The sequence below is a fragment of the Drosophila nasuta genome, chromosome 2L (genome assembly GCF_023558535.2).
Source record: "Drosophila nasuta strain 15112-1781.00 chromosome 2L, ASM2355853v1, whole genome shotgun sequence".
Classification (NCBI taxonomy): Eukaryota; Metazoa; Arthropoda; class Insecta; order Diptera; family Drosophilidae; genus Drosophila; species Drosophila nasuta.
The window spans coordinates 9,381,427-9,400,013 of record NC_083455.1 but is presented as its reverse complement, the minus strand read 5'-3'; the positions used below and the strand labels follow the sequence as shown (position 1 = coordinate 9,400,013).

General features: G+C 37.1%; 2 protein-coding genes across 6 annotated transcripts in view; one reads left to right on the top strand and one right to left on the bottom strand.

Moving 5' to 3' along the window:
- Positions 1 to 15,800, bottom strand: part of LOC132783458 (uncharacterized) — a 32,625-nt gene extending 16,825 nt beyond the window's left edge. For 2 of the 3 annotated variants that reach the window (XM_060788617.1, XM_060788620.1), the window contains exon 1: positions 15,111 to 15,800. The gene's annotated coding sequence lies outside the window, so the exon portion shown is untranslated. Of the gene's footprint in view, positions 1 to 15,083 lie in introns of all 3 variants that reach the window. The other variant, XM_060788619.1, reaches the window with a different exon arrangement.
- A 700-nt stretch (positions 15,801 to 16,500) lies between these two features.
- Positions 16,501 to 17,740, top strand: LOC132783459 (uncharacterized). 3 transcript variants are annotated; one of them, XM_060788623.1, is made up of 4 exons: positions 16,501 to 16,531; positions 16,813 to 16,955; positions 17,011 to 17,099; positions 17,191 to 17,740. In XM_060788623.1, the coding sequence occupies exons 2-4, from the start codon at positions 16,910 to 16,912 to the stop codon at positions 17,644 to 17,646; spliced, it is 591 nt and encodes a 196-aa protein (XP_060644606.1). In that variant the 5' UTR covers positions 16,501 to 16,531; positions 16,813 to 16,909; the 3' UTR covers positions 17,647 to 17,740. The 3 variants fall into 3 exon arrangements, with proteins under 3 accessions (XP_060644606.1, XP_060644605.1, XP_060644607.1); XM_060788622.1 differs by lacking the exon at positions 16,501 to 16,531 and adding an exon at positions 16,536 to 16,622; XM_060788624.1 differs by lacking the exon at positions 16,501 to 16,531 and having other exon boundaries at positions 16,797 to 16,955; positions 17,014 to 17,099.
- The last annotated feature ends 847 nt before the right edge of the window (positions 17,741 to 18,587 follow it).

Below are 18,587 nucleotides of genomic sequence, written 5' to 3'. Positions count from 1 at the left end.
TTTCGATCGCAAAGAATGCTGAAACGCAACTTTAACATTAATATGCGAACTGCGTTCGGAATAAGTTCTGATTTCAATGCGGTCATTTAAGAGAGAGCATATCCTATCTGAAGACCAACCACACTCAAAAACACTTCTAATTTAAAGACGATCATCCGCTTTATTCTTCTGCCTTCTCTAAAAATGTTTAAGAAGTATCCAACAGTCGATCACATCGTTCTTCCAGCTTTGCCACTTGCTACAAGCCTGCTACTCTTTTGTATTAAACATTCAAAGTGTTTCACTTTTTGTTTGATACATCAGTTCCATTTCAGAGAACTTTGCTAGATCTTCTATGCTGATTTCCCGCGAACTTCTAGCAAATGTTCAAAGAACGCGTACTCGATGTACTGTGAGTGTACAAGTTTATTAGGTTTTCCACCACGTCCAGGTATTTTGCCCGCATGTTATTGCTCATTTGTACTTCCGCCAAATAGTTTTCAAGCTAATGTGCTTTTTATCTGAACAATTTGGCATGCATGTTAGCCCCGTTCACAAGGTCTTTCAAGCAGGGCGCAAAAAATTAAAATGTTATCTATGCAGAGCGAAACATGTAACTAACAACAACGAGTCGTAGTCGGAGTCGGAGTCGACAACAGTCGACGAGGCATTTCAAATAGGCAGAGTTTAATTGAAAAACTGTAAGATAAATGTGTGGCCCCCCCTTTGGTTGGGGACCAGACAATGAAGCTCTGGTTGTGCAATCATTTGTACATTCAACGCAGAGATTCTTCGTGTGTTGGCGGCATATGGAAAACAAAACAAAAACAAGGGTCTGAGAGATCTTCACTGCCATTCGGAGACTCATAACTGATTAATAGCCAAAGCTTAAACGAAATGAAAGCGAAAGAGTTTTAAATTATCGCATTAAAACACACACAGACAGACAATGCCCAGCCCGACGTGTCGTCGACGTCTTGTGTCTTATGACCTGGCCCAAAGAAAGGCCCAGCCTCAGACTGCGTTTCAGTTTTAAGCAGACTCCCCCCTCAATCCCCCTTTGATCAGCACCACAATTCTTTACACTTGAGAAGCGTCGAGAGACGTCGTCGTCGTCGTCTTCGTTGGCTCGTTGATGATGTAAACGAAATTCAAATTTATGGTAATATCAAAGAAAATAACAGTCAGATATTAAATCGTGTATAGTCTTAGTATTGTAGTCAAAAAGCGACTAAACACAATTCATTCGCGCTCTACACAAATATCAAAAGTGAAAGTTTTCACTTTTGTTTCTGTGCGTTTTTTGAACACATTTCCATCTGTCCGTCTTCCTGTCTCGCTGTCTCTCTGTGCGTGTGTTTTGTGTGCATTCTTTTAAGCCCATTTTTCATTAAACAGCTCTACTCTAGTCTCTTTCCACCCGCATCTTCACCTCTTCCTCCCACGTCTTTGCCAGCTAATCTGTGGGAGAATGTAGCGAGCTGTCTTAAAAGCGGCATGATTAATTGTTATCGAAATCATGATCACTTATTCAAACGCATAAATGTTTCTTAATCCCTCCCCACAATTGTATTTTACATTGCGACAAGTGCAGTGAAGATAATATGAGCAAAGTTGAAAGGGGAAGTTATTTAATAAGTTAAGTAATGTTTAAGCTTGGGACTTTAAAATCGAAAATTGTAGACTCTGTAGTAATAGAGTACTACATTATAATATGTGACAGCAGATTTCGAATTTTAAAATTAGTTGAATTATACTTCTTTAAAGTTTTCTAAAATGCTGCTCTAGAAGTTGAAATAAATATTAAATGTTATACAATCAGATGTATTATAAGTATATATTATTTTAGAAGATTTCATTTGGACTTCTTTACGATCACTATAAGATCATTTTTCAATGTTTTAATTAATTTACGACTATTGAATACTTTAGTTTCACTAATGATTTTTAAATTCACGACTATAAATGTGTTCATATTTATATTTATTTATTATTTATACTCATGATATTATAATCCTATCACCTTGATAAAATTACCATTGCAATTCGAGATATCAAATTTGTTGTCTTGCGTTTCATTTAGCTGATAATCTTGTAGCTTTAGAACTTTATTTTTAAATGGCGTAACCCAAAGTTGACTTTTAAATGCTTCTCGCATTTCATGATATTTACATGTTTATTAATAGATTGTGATCTTATGCCCAGTTTAACACATTATACGCATCTTCGTGTCCAGGTCTAATTGACTTGTTATCTGCAGAAGTGTTTGCTTAGAAAGTGTCTGGAATATAGACAAGATGTGATGGGAAATGCGATGACAACCCGTTGCGTTGCGTCGCGTCGTGTTTTGATGGTTAAAATGGAACTTTTGTCGGGGTCCCCACTAATTAAAGAACAACAAGAAGAAAGCTAAAGAATTTTTCCAAAGCAAACAATTTAAGTGAAATACTCGGCGGGACATTTCAACTTTTTTTGATGCGATCAAATATCAGTCTACGCTTTGTAGACACACGCAGAGTTTGAGGCGGAAATCTGAATGGAAACTTAGAACTATGCCGCAAATGTCAACGAAATGCATACGAAGATATTCAAAAAGGCTGGCTCCAGCAGGAAATTTACATAATTTATTTAAAACTCAAGACTTGTGAGCGACTTATGCAATCGACCCATAAAGACACGTAAAAAATGCAGTCCACAAAGAGCAAGAGAGGGAGAGAGAGAGAGAGATCTGGTATTGCATCTGGTCTGTGAGTCATCGGACTTGTGACATTTTTCTTGAGCGCTAAAAAGTTTTGACATTTGCATTTGCCGCCCCGAAAATGGCTGACAATGAAAATTAATGAACTGCAAGTCCATTTTGTAGTCACTCTGTATGTGGAGCCTTCTAATGCCGAGTATTGTCCATACAGCAAACAACATCTGACGTGGGCTGCTGTTTGTCTGTCGACAGCACTGTCGCTTTATGGGGGGCCCCCAGACAGCGAAAGAGAGAAGGGAAGGGAGAGGGGCGCGGGCCGAGACACACGTGTCTCTTTGGCGGCCCACTTATGAGCCGAGTCCACAGAGCCGAGCCGCTTTGTCGCTCATTGAACAATTCCAAAGTGCATATGAGTCACAGTCGAAGAGACTTGACTTGGACTCGAACTCGACTCGACTCGACTTGACTTGACTTGCAGAGTGGGGAGAAGGGGAGAACAGAGCATAGCAGAGAGGCCTAATGTAGCGGGCCCCCTTCTCAGTCTCAATACCACAAAGACAAACAGCAAAATAAGAATTATTTGTGCTTGCTTCTCGGTTCTGGGTTCTTGGTTCCTTTGTTGTTATTTCCTCCATATATGGCTGCAAGTTGTCTATATAGCTTTTTAGAAATTAATGGAGTTCTGTGCCGTGCTCAGTTCTGTTCTGTGCACTGTAATGTGAGTACTCAGCTAGCTTTTTTTGGGCTTGGCCGAGGCAAGTCAGTCAGTCAGTCAGTCATGTCATTAGAACCGGAAAAAGGTTTATAAATAGGGAGTTAACGGGCTTTCTTTGCAGGGCAAATACAGAGACTCAAGCCAAATGGGCGGGACAAATACCATAACTAGCTAATGATTGTCGTCAGGCCAGAGATTATAGAGATAGTAAATGATCTGTGCCTGTGTTTAATGGCCTATATAAATGATTGTGAAAACTTCCAAAGCTCAGTTTACTAACGAAACTACAGATTTGCCTGGAGGGAATTTTATACAAAGAAATTTAATAATATTTACAGATTCCATTCGAAGTTCTTTATGAAATTTTAAAGATCATTTCAAATGCTATTCAAATTTAATGAAATTACTAATAATAATTGGAAATTCTTTAATGGCTTTCAAATTCAGTAAAATCAATAGCTATATTTGGAAATTGGAAACACAGATTCTTTGGGAATTTTTGAAGAGGTCAAACATTTTAATTGCTTTTGAATTTCTAAAGTTTTGCTAGATGGCTTATAATGGAATTAGTAATAATTAAAATGTATTATGAAATTGACAATTAAATTAATGATTAAAATTCCCTTAATGTTGAGTATTTATCTTTAGTGCAATAATATTGTATTACATATTGAGATGCTGGCACTCGTAACTTCGCAGACTTTTATTGCTCAATGCTTTTTGACATTTCCGAAAGGCATGAGAGCAATCCTCTGATTCGAATTCGGATTCGGATTCGGTGTGCAACTCCTCCGTTGCACTCTCGTTTTGGTCATGTGCATTTAGTGCCTTACAAGGAAGGCAACTTCATTTAGCCAGCCGCAGAAATATCATATTTCTCCCTCTGCAGCTGTCTTTGCCTCTTTCTTTCTCTCGTTCACTCTTTTCAATATGTTGTTGGTGTGTGTCTGTGTGTTTTTTTTATCACAATTAATCAGTAAAGAGCCCAAGACGTGCTGTTGGCTTAAAGAGCTTCGACATGGTGCTGGGCGCAATTCATTAAGTGAAGTCATCGCAATTTATTTTATTTTTGGTAACAGGAAACTGCAAATGCAAGAGCACGAACTGAAGCTGATTTTATTGTAATTGCTTCGACAACGAGCGACAATCGACCACGATGCTGAAGTAAATACATACAGCATTATACTATATATACCATATGTACATATATATAAATGGAAAATCATAATAAATAAAACTGGCTTGATCGAAGGCGATGCGAAGAAGCTGATACAGAAAACAAAATCACCTAATTAGCAATGCGATTGCTCCTCTGACATTAAACGAGTTTGTTGCCAGCCCACAAATACAACTAAAAAGTAAAGGAGCCAACACAAAATAAAATGAAATGAAATACAAAAAAAAAATAATAATAACAAGACTCGAATTCAAACTCGAAGCAAATCCCAAAAATGAAAAAGAAAGAAAGGAAGCAACAGGATGCCCAAATGAAATGTGGAACAAAAGCGATTGGAAACTGAAAGTCTTTTGTTCGCTTTGAATGCGATGCGCCAAGTCATCCATAGATCGTTTCTTTAAAATGAGAGCAATATCCTACCTCTCTCCTCTCTCTCTCTCTTTTGGTTACTATCTCTTTTTCTTTTGGTGTCTGGGATTTGCTGGGCAAGCAGTTTTGTGTATTATTTGCAGACAAATTGCACAACTTCCTTGGTCAAAACAGTCCAAGTCGACGTCGAAGTGGAAGTCGAGGTGACTCGACATCATTCTCACAACCTGGCTGGCGAATTGCCAAACATACTAAATGAATACACATGCAATATGCATGAGTATTGTTATGTGTTTGTGTAAGTGTGTGTGTGTGCAACGCAGTCATAATTATATTTTTATTGTCAGGCCAAATGAAAATTACCCACGCTTTCCAAGCCGACTCTTTCGACTCATCCAAGTTCCAAGTCTTTGCAGTCGTCACACAGAAGCCATTAAAGTTGCCTCGGCACGAAAAAAGGGAAACAATTGTGAAAACAACAACAACACTCAACTGGAAAGAGTAGTAAACAATAAAAAACCCACAGAAAGTGAGAGCAGTGATCGACTGTCTGATACCCTGCAATCAATCAATAGCTGCATCAGTTACTTTTAAAATATGTCAATTTCCCCTATGTTAAACTCTAAAAATTTTCAAAACATATAGAATTCTGTTGAGGTTGGCACATTTTAAATGTAACGATCCTATCTTAATCCTTATCTATTATTTTCAAAAACTATCATGACAGGTTTTGACTAAAATTCAAATTTTATCTATTCAGTATCTTTAACATTCTAATAATTTCTTATATTGATTTTATTTACAGAAATATGAAGATCATCAAAAAAGGTAAGCTCTAAAACTATTTCACCTTACTTCAATATAATTTTCTTTCAAAATTTATGTATATTAATTCACACAAACCTTGAATACCCTACTGCAAAATATTCAAAGTCGGTACAGGGTATACGTTAAGCAAACGGCAAATAAAACAAAAAGACAAACCAACAACCGATCACCGCTATGTGTCAGGCCGGGTTGTTGGATGGTTGGCTGGGGGATGAGCCATGGGCCATGTTTTGGCTTTTGGCTGGTACGTTTGCGAAAGGTTTATGACCAAACGAAATAACCAAATAAAAACTGCACGTTTCTGCATAACTTATCATACTTCTGGTCGGGTTCAGGTTCAGGTTCTGGTTCAGCTTGTCTGCTGGCCGTGTTCTTAGTGCTGTCTAGTAAATGGGAGAAAAGAGCAAGGCGGCTGTTGACTCATAAAATAAAGGCTGGTCAAAACAACTTGGCTGCTAATTAGCGGCACGACATTGTCAGCGTAAATAAAAGTTAAATAGTAATACATTAAAAGGCAAAAAAACAAACGAGGAACGTGAGCATTTTATAGACTGAAAATGGGTGCAATGAGCTCAAAAGAGAACAGTACTAAATTTGAAATTCTTCTATTAATAACCGTTGCTTAATTTAATTTAATTTAATTATAACATTTTGTCGATTAGAATCCAACTGTGCTCGAAACTGTGTGGCGATATTATTTACATATCAGATTGCAAAAGCTAATTAGCTGCAAAAAGTGATAGCTGCGATGTGAGGCTATAAATAATCAAGTCTTGCAAAATCATCATCATCAGCAACTTTGGGAAATCTTTGACAACAACTCTGAAAGTGTGACAGACATCAAAGTTACTCATAATTATTAGCTTTGTGACGAATCACAAATATTTAATTACAGTTCAAAGCTCAGAGCTATGACACTCCATTGACTACTGCACTCCCAAACGGTGTGGAGTGAGAGTGAGTGATTGTGACAGGGAGGGGGCATAGGGCTTACGATCCACGCGGTTGGCCCCATTTTGCTCCTGTCAACTGCCGTTTAGAATTCGCTTAATGCCAAAGCCAAAAGCTCATTAGAAAAAGAGCCGCGTGCCACGAGCTCTGGACTTGGACTTGAAATGGGATTATTTGTAGCCGGGTCGAAGTCGCGTTCGTTGTCGTAATTAGACGCGCTTTCAGTGCGGCGACTCGCGTGCGTTTTGTGCGCGACATTAAAATCGCGCTCAATGAAAGTCGCTCTCACGTTTGAGTTTCGGTTTTGCTTTTTAAAGAATTATGGCTTTTGAATTGGTTTGGTCTAGTGGTCTGGTCTGGTCTGGTCTGGTCAGGTCGGATCTGTGTTCGCATTCGCCTGTCATTTGTCGCTCACTTTCAGCTAGAAGTCAACCGGAGACGGAGACAGAGCCGGAGTCAGAGTCAGAGTCAGAGACAAAGTCTAAAGAAAGAAGCAAAGAAATGATAAATAAATTTCACCACTTTCATTCTTGGCTGTCAATTTGTATTTTATTGCCTGCTTCTCATTGTCGTCATCATTGCCGCATTGTCTTCAGGCTGTCCATCTGTCCATTTGTTTGATTAGCAACGCGACTCTGGGAAGTGGCACAGGTTCAGCTGCGGTTGCCACACATTCATCTCAGCCGCTCTCTTTCTCTTTCGCTTTTTGCTGTTTCGCTTTTGTCCGTCCGTCTGTCTGTCCATCTGTGCGTCTCTTTTAGCCTCCGGCTGTTTGAGCAGGTTCCGCTTTGGCATTGGTTTATTTACCAAATATTTGTAGCATTGCAGCACGATTTTAAATCGCGTTTTTATATGTGTTTTATTTGTTTGCATTTCATGGCACGACATTGCGCTTAAGAACTACACCGAAAATCGTGCCCAGCTGACCCATTTGGGCCTCAGTCCAACCGCAGACTAAGCCAACAACACTCTTGTGGTCAGTGGAAGAGTCAACGACGTGTTTACTAGCTTTGTTGCCATGTGTCTGCGACTACGAGTGCTAATGTGTGTCTGTGTGTGTGTGCGGCATGTAAATCAGTCCAAACACATTTGACGAAAAACAATAACAACAATCAAATTAAACATCCACAAAGCGAACGAATCGCATAACAGCAGCCTATCAAATTTTCATTAAACAACACAAAATAACAAATTTTGAATACCCTTCAAGTGTCGTTGGAGATAAATTTGAGGAAAAGACTGATAAAAACTATCTTGAATTTCGTAGAAGATAAAGAGGAGTTGCTCGTATGAATTTTAAACGAATTAGAATGAAATTATAGCTCAGTATTTATTATACACTACACTTAAACAAATGTGAAATGGGTCTATAATAATTGTATTTGTTTTTAGGAAATTGAAGTTTTATTCGAATTCAAGAAATTTCATAGAAATTAGAGAGGTGCTGCTCACAGAAACATAAAATTATCTTTCACTAAAATATTTGACTGAAATTAAATTCATTTGTATATAGAAACTATAGAAAATTAGAATTAAATTATAATTGGGAAACTAAAGTTGCATCTAAGAAATATTCTGATTAATACAATTTTGAATAGAAAAGAAAATAAGATTGACCTACTCATAGGATTATTAAATGGACTTCTACCAAAATAAGGAAATGGTTAATATGAAAATTTATATTGAATCTTAAACAAAGTATTTATTTATTCTTTACGTTATGTTAGAATATTGTCTTCTCTATGTACAACATTTTTTGAAACCTTTCAGTATTTCATTGAGTATGATCATGCCATTTTCATCAGCTTTTTGTAGAGTACCCTCTTGTGGTCGAAATACCCTTTAGCAAATCGTAAAAAATCACGTCAAATTAATACCAAATTTCAGAGTTGTGAACTAAGTTATTTTGGTAAGTGCACTCACGAGTGCACTCATTTACATAACCCCCGCCTCCCTCTCACATTTATTCACTCCCCCCTTCAGCCACCCGCCACCCGCTTGGCGCATAATGGAATGGAAACCAGGTCAGGCAATTGTCCAATGTCTGCTTATCGCGAGACGCGGACGCGAGACGAGAGACGAGTTAAGGCATTCATTCCCTTGGCAGTTGGAGGTACAATTAAATGGCGTTTATGATGGCACTTTATCTCTATCTGGAAAGGCCGGAGAGCTCCAAAAACCCGCTATTGCCCGCTATTTCCGCAGCTAGGGCCAGACAGAAATAATATGTAACTCTTATTTTTTCGTATTTTTTTCGTTATTTGGTTATTATTTTGTGATTATGAGCGGAGCGATGTTTTCCGTTTGCAACATGACCGCAAAGTTGAGTTGAAGAGTTGAGGAGTTGCTGAGAGTTAGCCGTAGGTTTGTTTTTTTTTCTTCATTTTTATTGGAGCACCATTTCCTTAGTTTGTCAAAACTTTTGTGTGACATAATTTCCACATGACATTCACACGATCAGACGGACGGACAGATGGACGGACAGACGGACGAAGCGAACATATAACGGCACAGCAGCTGTCACAAGTCAAGTGACCCAATTATTGGGCCACAAAAGTTCCAGAAGCCGATGCATGTTATACATAACGTAGTGCCTATAAATCTAGCCAGAGTCTAGAAGGCTGAGTAAACTGTACCGTCTAAGCGTCAATCCGCCTCTGCTCAGTTGGCTGTTAAATCCAATTAGACACACTTCAATAGCCAGAAGCTGTTTAGCTGTTACAGTTTATTGCCTTGACTTTGGCTTTTGTATTCTTATGTTATATAGTTTCATTATACTAGTTAATATGCGCTGACCTCTATCCATCCATCTAACCAGCCAGCCATCGACATCTGTTTGCTGTTTTCCATTTTGATCTATTAAGTGCCGTTGCAAACAAAACAAATCAAAACATTTTGCTGGCTAATTGTCCGGTCTATAACCAGTAGCCAAAGCAAGCGAGCCAAGATACTTGGCCCTGGTCTCAAGCGTGAAATTGTATTACGTTCGACATTATTTTGTTTGATTGCTGCTTCCGCAAATGCTACAAAGAGACAATATAGTATAGCATAGCATACAACAACTACGTGCTCCGATATGCGAGCGCACTCGAATGTCTTGTATTATAACACCCATATGAGGTTATCCCCCAATTCGGCATTATGAACTATCAAGTGCATGCTGAGCCGCCCTCTGATTGAGTTCCAACAAAAAGCAAAATAATAACACTTTGACAACAGCCATTCGATAGTTGTGTAGCACTTTAGTGATGGTCCATAAAACTAGTGCATGATTAATGGTTCTGAATTTAACGCTGTGAGCGGAACTTGGCAACAGGCTGTTTTCTCATTAAGAACTGAGAGAGTTTACTTTTTAACACCTCTAATTCTTAGCGATTGCAATAGTTATGAACTCGTATTCGATAGTTGTGTAGCACTTTAGTGATGGTTCATATAACTAGTAGATGATTAATGATATAGGACTGTTTTTGAACTAATGCTCAAAGCGAAAACTGGCAACAGGGTGTGTTCTCATTAAGAACTGAATGAGATTACATTTTAACACCTCTAATTCTTAGAGATTGCGATAGTTATGAAATCGTATTCGATAGATGTGTAGCACTTTAATAATTGCCTATAACTAATGCATGATTAATGAAGTCAAGAGGTTTTTCCTGAGAGTTGAAAGTGGAGTTTGGCAACAGGCTACTATGGGAATTAACGTTTGTAATTATTCTTAGTGACGATAGTTATCAACTAGCATTCGATAGATTTGTAGCACTTTAGTTTTGATTAATGATTCCGGGTTCTTTAAACTTAGCGCAATAAGCGGAACTTGGTAACTGGCTGTGTTCTCATTAAAAAATTAACAAATTTTACACTTCAACGCCTATAATTTGTAATTATTTGAAGTGGCTGAAATAGTTATTGACCATCTATCATTAGATGTGTAGCACTTTGGTAATTGTCTATAACTAATATGTAAATGATTTTTGATTCAGGTTTATTTCAACTTTGCGCTCTAAGAGCGAAACTTCCCAAAAGAGAGCGTTTACACTTTAACAGCTTTCATTTGTAACATGACTATCTTTAATGGCTACGATAGTTATCGACTACCACCTCTAGTTGCGCACACGCCCACATCACCAAGATTGCGTTGTTCGTTGACAGCTTTGAGAGGCTCTTCGGCCTCTTCATCTCCATCGCTATTATTAATATCGTATTTTGTTTTTCTTGCTGACACTGCGAATTGTTTAAATAACTAATATATTAATAACTTATTTTGTTTTGTCTGTTGGCGGCAGCTGTAGACTCAAGTGTTCCAGCTTGAGGTATTTATAGCCAAATGTCTGGTCAAGTTCTGGCAGAAAAAAAAAGACTTTTAGTTTTCGCCGAGGTATTTCAAGTGGCAGATGTATTTAAAGAGGAATTTGGTAATAGGTGACGCTGAAATGTAGGCTTTATTTAATTGCGGATCTGCGCAAATATTTGCACAATTTGAAATATGCTCATAACATTTGCAACACACAATGATGATGAATTAGCGGCACACGACGTCGCAACAATTCAAATTGAATTAACTAGGTCAAAGTTTAACCTCGCTGTGGGGAAGCAAGAAATATGAATAAAAAGCCAACAATATTTTGATATCGAAAAAAAAACGAGAAACAAATGAGCGCACACTTTTTTGTATTATTATTATTATACAATTGCACAAAAGTTGCTTAATTGTAAGAAAAGAAACAAACGCAAAAAAATTGAAAAATAACAAATTGGCATTTCGAACAAATGATTAATTAGCCGATGAGCCAAGCGCCAACTGACAACCGCCAACTGCCAACTGCCAACTGCCAACTGCGAATTGCCAACAACAACAACAACTAAGAGTCAAAGCAGTTATCCAATGACAGTTAATTACGGGTTGCAAGTCCATGCGGGCGCCATTCAAGGACAGCAGCAAAGACCCAACAAGGGTGACAGAATACTCAAACCCAAACCCAAACTCAAGCTAAAGCCAAAGCGAACCTCAATTTACAAAAAGTTCCCATGAAAATACTTATATCAAAATAGAATGGAAATAGAACTGAACTCAAATAGTTTATAGCTCATAAACAACGATTTGCTCAATGTTTCTATGACAGCTATAAAATTTGTTTGTACAAATAACAATTGGTTGTTTTGGGAAAACAACTTGTTTATAACAGACAAATTGATCTGACGATAAATAGAAATGTCTATCAAAGAAACAGATGGAAAATCTTATGACAAAAGAAGAGAGAATTTTATGATGAGAAAATCTACATAGAAAATAAAGATGGAATTATGTTTCCCCTTTAATCTTCAGTATATTACTTATTTGAATAGTACAATGTTGCAACAAATAGTAATAGAAAAGTAATAACATTTTAATTACTATATTTATTCTGTTCTTAACTTGCTTAAAACTTTTTAAAGTTATGCAAAGTCTTAATTTCAGTTTGCCATCTTTAAATTCTACTCACTTCGTAACTTGTTTTTAAATAACTAATTAATTCTCTGTTTGTTTTTAAATGAGTCTCCAAATTACAAAGATTTTTAAATTTTAATCAATTCAAAATAAATTGCTTAAACTAAATGGGATCATAAAATAATGTTTTGATAAGCGCTAACATCAGCATTAAAGCTAATTTCTATTCATCCATTCAGAATTAATGCTATGCTTTCGAATCAGAACGAAACTTTATTTCCGCTTTGAACAATTTCGAAATTGTTAATAAGGCATTAAATAAATTGCAAATTTCGCAATCGGGGAGCGGCCAACTTAGAACAAACTTGTGGATTTTACGAGTAGTTCAAGTCAAGATCATGAGACTCAAGACAAGACAAGTCAAGACAAAAGTCAAGATTGTTGCATAATGGGCAAGTGGAGGAGACTGGAGACTGGGGATCTGAGCTTAATTATAATCATAAATTGTTTGTTGCCGCTGTGATCTTTGACACAGTTGATTGAACACTGTGGCTCAATGGAGTTATAGATCGCCAAACATAAACATATAATGCCCTGGCTGGCTGGCTGTCTTGGTATGCTTTTGTGGGTTTGGCTTTAATGAAAGTTGCTCGCTTGGCTTGTGACTTGGCATGACCCTGGGCAACACAACACGGCCAACAGCAACAACAGCAACAACGGCGACAACAACAACAACAAACGGGCACCAGACCATTTTCAGGAATTGTACAAAGAGCTTTATGCGGTTATTTCTTTTCTTTACTTTATGGCTTTTGATACCCTATATATATATATGTATGTGGTAAGTGAGCCAACAAGAGTGTTATAGATTTGTGAATACGCTTGTAATAGACAGCATTCAATTTACTCAGCTATACTTTGATTTGCATTGGGTTTTTTTTTAATCCATGCTGAAAATTAACTTGCGAAAGATTATTTAAATTAAGTCTGAACTAATTATTAAACATTTCAACATTGATTCCAAAAATTGTAAAGCGATCGTTCAATAAACGTTGTTGCTATTCATAGGGTAAATAAGGTTTGAATAGTGAATTGAGTATGAATAATTTTCAAAAAAGAATTTTATTATGATTAGTGGTCAAAAACTTTATTCAAATTACTCTATTGCTCTCCGAAATTTCATTGCGATAAGGTGAATATACTTAAAAAAAATATATATGTTAATCTTTCCTGAGAGATAACACTTCTTGTGCAGATCTTTAGATGCAACATATTAAAGGTGAGAGTATTTGCTCTCGGCAAAATTGTTCTATTCATTCTTTTGGTTTATCTACCTTTGTCGTGCACACTCAACGTAATTCTACCTACACCTATATATATATATATATATATATATATGTTTGTGTATATTTGTGTATTGAGGTGTACTTCTACTTATATAAGTAAGTATCTGCACTTATTTACTTGCTTGCTCTTGGTCTCAACACGACTCGACGCGAGTCGAAAGAAAATGAAACGCAAAAATTTGCATGCAAGACAAAGCGGAGATTTGGACTCGGACTCGGAATTGAGTTGGGCAAATGAAACGGACACGAAATGCATGAATGAATAAATCCCAAAAGAGACCGACACAAGCAAAAGGGCACACAAAATACACTCAGAACTGGGAATTGGCAACTCGACAGGGATTTTAGAGTCCGAATCCTCTCTCTATCTTTCTCTCTTTCTGCTTCCCTTGGGGGTTTCGTTTTTAGCTGCATGCGGCAGGTGTCTGAGCTCTTTCACATCTTTTCGACGTGTTTTCTGTTTTCATTATTATTTATCTCTCTCCCTCTCTCTCTCTCTCTCGCTGTCTCGCTCGCTGTCTTGTTTCTTTTTCGCTTTGTGTTTTTTGGCATTTCTTCGAGCTTATCTCACTTATCTGGCGCTGCAGCTCGCACGCTTGTATCTTAAGCTCAGATAACAGCAGCGCTGATATGAAATTGAAATTGAAGTGCCACACTGCTGCTGTGCAAATACTTTTTTGAGGAGATGAAGACTGGAGGCGCAGCCTTGAAACACAACAATTTTAATTTTGCTTCACTGAGTGAATGACTGACTGCGTGACTGACTGACTGAATGGCTGACTGATGCGCTGTCTGTTTGCACAACTGTGTTGCAATGCCCTTCACTTCGGTAGCCTAGTCTTAAGTGTTTTCTAAGCAACATTTCGTTCTTTTTTTTTGTACGTTCTTAAACTGCTTTATCAATTCTCTCGGTCGCCGTCCGCAGCGCAGTCAGCAGCATCCAACATCTGCTGGCAGCAGCTTCTGTTGCGCCTCCTTTTCAGATGTTGAACGTCTTTTGGGCCGGCTTCTTCACAGTTTGCTCAAAGATTCGCCTCGGCTGCGGCTGCGACTGCGACAGAGGTTGAGGCTTCAGCCCTACCAACTTTTCTCTGGCTCTTGCCAGTTTCTCGTTGTAGTTGTTGTTGTTGTAGTTGCTCTGGAGTTCTGTTTGGCGCATGCGCCGCCCGTCGCCGTTGGCTGCAAACTGGTTTTAACAGTTTTCTTGTTGTTGCTGCCGCTGCTGCTGCATATACTACACACATATAGTACATACACATGTACTCCACACTTATGCACATTGCTTTAGCTATATGGGAATATTGTTGTATTTATTTTTGCGCCACCAAAACTTTGCATTACACCACAACAACAACGACATCGACGACAACAACAACAACGAAGACCAGAACCACTTTGGAAATGGAAAAAAAGTTCATAGGTTTATTTCCCTGTTAATTTCGTATTTGCTACTTCTCAATGCTTTTGTTTATGTTTTGTCAGCTGATAAGGTTTATGTTTATGTTCCTATTAGCATATTCCATTTATTACTATTTTCTCAGCTGTTTTCAATTTACGTATAATGTTCTTTTTACTATTGTTTTTTGGGCACTTACAGAAAAGTAATTTCCTATTTTACGCACCTTTGGAGCAAAGATTTTGCGTCTAGTTAAACGCCTTGTTTGGTTGCTTTGTATAATTACGCTTTTATTTATTTATACACAAACTGATTTGCACTTTGATATTGCTATTGATTTCAATTATATATTATTAGGTTCGTTTGCACCTTTTTAAACTTGTTTTTTAGCTTATTTTCTTATTACTTTTTATTTTTTTTGTATTTCTTTCTTGTTAGGGCGATTTCGTTTTTTCAAAAATACGCTTAATTTGCAATCATTTATGCCTTTCTTGCCAATTAATTTTCAAATCGCATTCAAAACTAAATTTCACTTTGTTGAATCGTTGTGTGAGATTTGCTGCTGCTTTTGCTGTTTGCCTTTGCTGCGTTTGGATTTTGTTTTTGTTTTGCATTTCACAAAATGTCCATAAACCGAAACAAAGTAACGTCTTCCAAAAAGCAAAAACACGCCGCGTCTACCGCCGTCCGACTCTCCACACTCTACGCTCGACTCGGCTCTCGACTCTGGGACTCGACTCTCGAACTCCACACTCCGGCGTTCGTTAACACGTTAACGTAACGTGTGTTTTTGTTTCTTTTTGTCGTTGTTGCTTGCGAGCAATGCAGCGTTCCGCGATTTGCTACCAACACGGCCAGCAGTCGTTCAAGAACTGAATCGTCGTACCAGCAACGTTATGGAAAACCAACTGCAAGACTAACAGCCGACGCAGAGAGACCAGCAAGCAGCAGCAACCCACCAAGACAATCGACCGACCACGTCGTCTTCGCCTTCGTCTTCGTCTTCATTGTAGTTGTTTTTGTTATCGTCATAGTTATCGTCATCGTTTTGTGCTGTGGATCGTACACTCTCGCTCTCTCTTACTCTCCGGGCTCTCACCTGCGCTCACGTGTGGTTGAGCTCAGCGCAGCTGTTTGCCGCCATTACGTTCCACACAACTTGTGGAATATATTTAAATAGCCGTTGAGTATGAACTCGTTTGCATTCTGCTTTAGGGAAACCAACTGCAAAAAAGGAAAAGATTTTGAAAATTCAAATTGAGGTTTAGCTATTTATTAATTCTCTCTTTTCTGCAAATTAATAAAACAATGATTTCTCTTGAAATCAACGCAAAAAAGCTTGATAAAATAATATGTAAATTATGTTTAGATGGAAGTTGAACTCAATTCAATTTAATTAGTAAGGTTTATTTCAACTTAGTCCAAAGGTTGAATTCTACGTTTAAACTAGCTTCAGGTGTTTGAGAATTTAATTTATGTACTATAATTAACAGGAATACGTAAAATATAAGCTTGTGACACTTTCAATTATCTTTTGCTAATTGAAAAATTGCTTGAAAATAGCTAGAGCAGACAAACACACTAGAGAATTACAGAGAGGTGTGCAGTCTCTTACAAATTGCTCTAGGAGCTGAAGTGTTTATTGATGTAAAAAAGCGATATCAAATAAATAAATATTTTTAATGTTTAGAAAAATAGTATATATATATATATAAAATATATATAAAATCATTTCTAAGTAATTCCTTTAAATAAAAATTAATAATTTCTCAAAACATAATATTGACAAATATTTTGAAGACTAAATAAACTTTAGCTCCATATCAAAAGCATGCGGATGTAATGCTAAGAAAATAACTTGTGAAAATTTATGACAACATTTAGTATTTGTTTTGAAAACTAACAATTCCAATTATGTTTTATCTTAGTTTTTCAGTTCGACAAAATGTGTGTATAAAAACCTGAAACCAGGTCAGGTTTGTCAATCAGTTTAGTCTTAGAAACCCTGGCAACTAGATTGAAAATATGCAGCTAAAAGTTGGAATTCTTCTGCTAATGCTCAGCGCTGTTTGTGAGTCCTTTGAATTGTACAAAAAAACCTGTGTAAATTGCAAAAATTTTATTAGTAGTGGTTGTGGAAACTCAAATGACCTCTACACCTGATGATTCAACCACAAGTACAGGATCTTCATCAACTTCAGCACCACCAGCATCAGTAAGGAGTACATCATGACTTTGATACGCACTTTCAAATTAGAGTCACAACTGAATTCTCATATCTTACTACAATATTCAATTTATCGCAGGATAAAAACAAACTAATCACTCACCTGATCGAACATATCTTGGCAACATCCAAAACGGGACATTATGTTGGAAATGTGGAATTCGATCAGCAGTCAACCATTCTTCGAATTGCAGGAAATCTGGGAGAGGAATCTCTTGCATTGAAGCATCACGCCTATGACAAGTTCATCAGCTATAATGCGCTGAGATTAAAACTGGAAGGAGACATAGACAGTCGCATTGCAGTCATTGATAACTACTTTCACACTGAAAGGCTTAGCGATGCCTGTAAACTTTTTTATCACATTCAAAAGAGAGATTTGTTGATTGCCGACACAGAGACGAATAGTCTCAAAGCCTTCAAACTGACAATCAACTCCGAAAATTGCCCTTATCAGACCGTCGACAGTGATGAAAGTGACTCCGACGAGGAGTTTGATCCTATTTGGGATATTTGGAATACAATTTTGGGTTAATCAAACACTTTCGAAATGTATTAAGTATAACGATTTATTAAATTATAAGTTGTAGACTCAAGAAATAAAAGAAACATTTATTGGCGCTTCTTAAAAATTGGGAATTTATCAAAATATAAATTATTCATCGGAAAAAATTCAATACATCAAAAAAATAAGTGAACAACAAGAAGCAAATATTCTTTTCCACTTGAACATTAATTTTTATAACCGCTACCCATAGGGTAGCCGGCAGGAAATATATGTAACAGGTAGAAGGAGGCACCTCCGACCCTATAAAGTATATATATTCTTAATCAGCATCAACAGCCGAGACGATCTAGCCATGTCCGTCTGTGTGTCTGTCTGTCTGTTTGTCCATATGAAACACTGGATCTCAGAGAATATATGAGATAGAACTATAATTTTTTGACAGCATTTGTTATGTTTGAACGAAGATCAAGCTTGTTTCAAATTTTTACCACGCCCATTTCCGTCCACTCAAATAAAAAAAAAATCGATTAAAGCTAGCGTCGCGAATTTTATATATACAATAATAACTATAGTAATTGTGATAAAAATTGCCGAAGTTATTAAAGGCAAAAACGCCTACCTATTAAGGCTCTTAGTTGCTTTGGCTGATAATCTGTTATATTGTGTAGTCTATGGTATATTTTGAATGTGGTCCTATCTTAATATACCAAAAATACCATTTGGTATATTTTAAGTATTTTTGTAGTATGTTTGATATATTTTGAGAATAATACCGCAATATTTCGGTTTAATTCAAAATGGGTAGTGCGTATCTCACAGTCGAGCACACTCGACTGTAGCTTTCTTACTTTTATAGTTATAAATTTGGCACTGTTCTTCCATTTGTTGGTCGAATTCATCTGTCTAATAAGAAGAAAATAAATACTATAATACACTGCTTTGTGTAATTATTTATACCTTTTCATCAA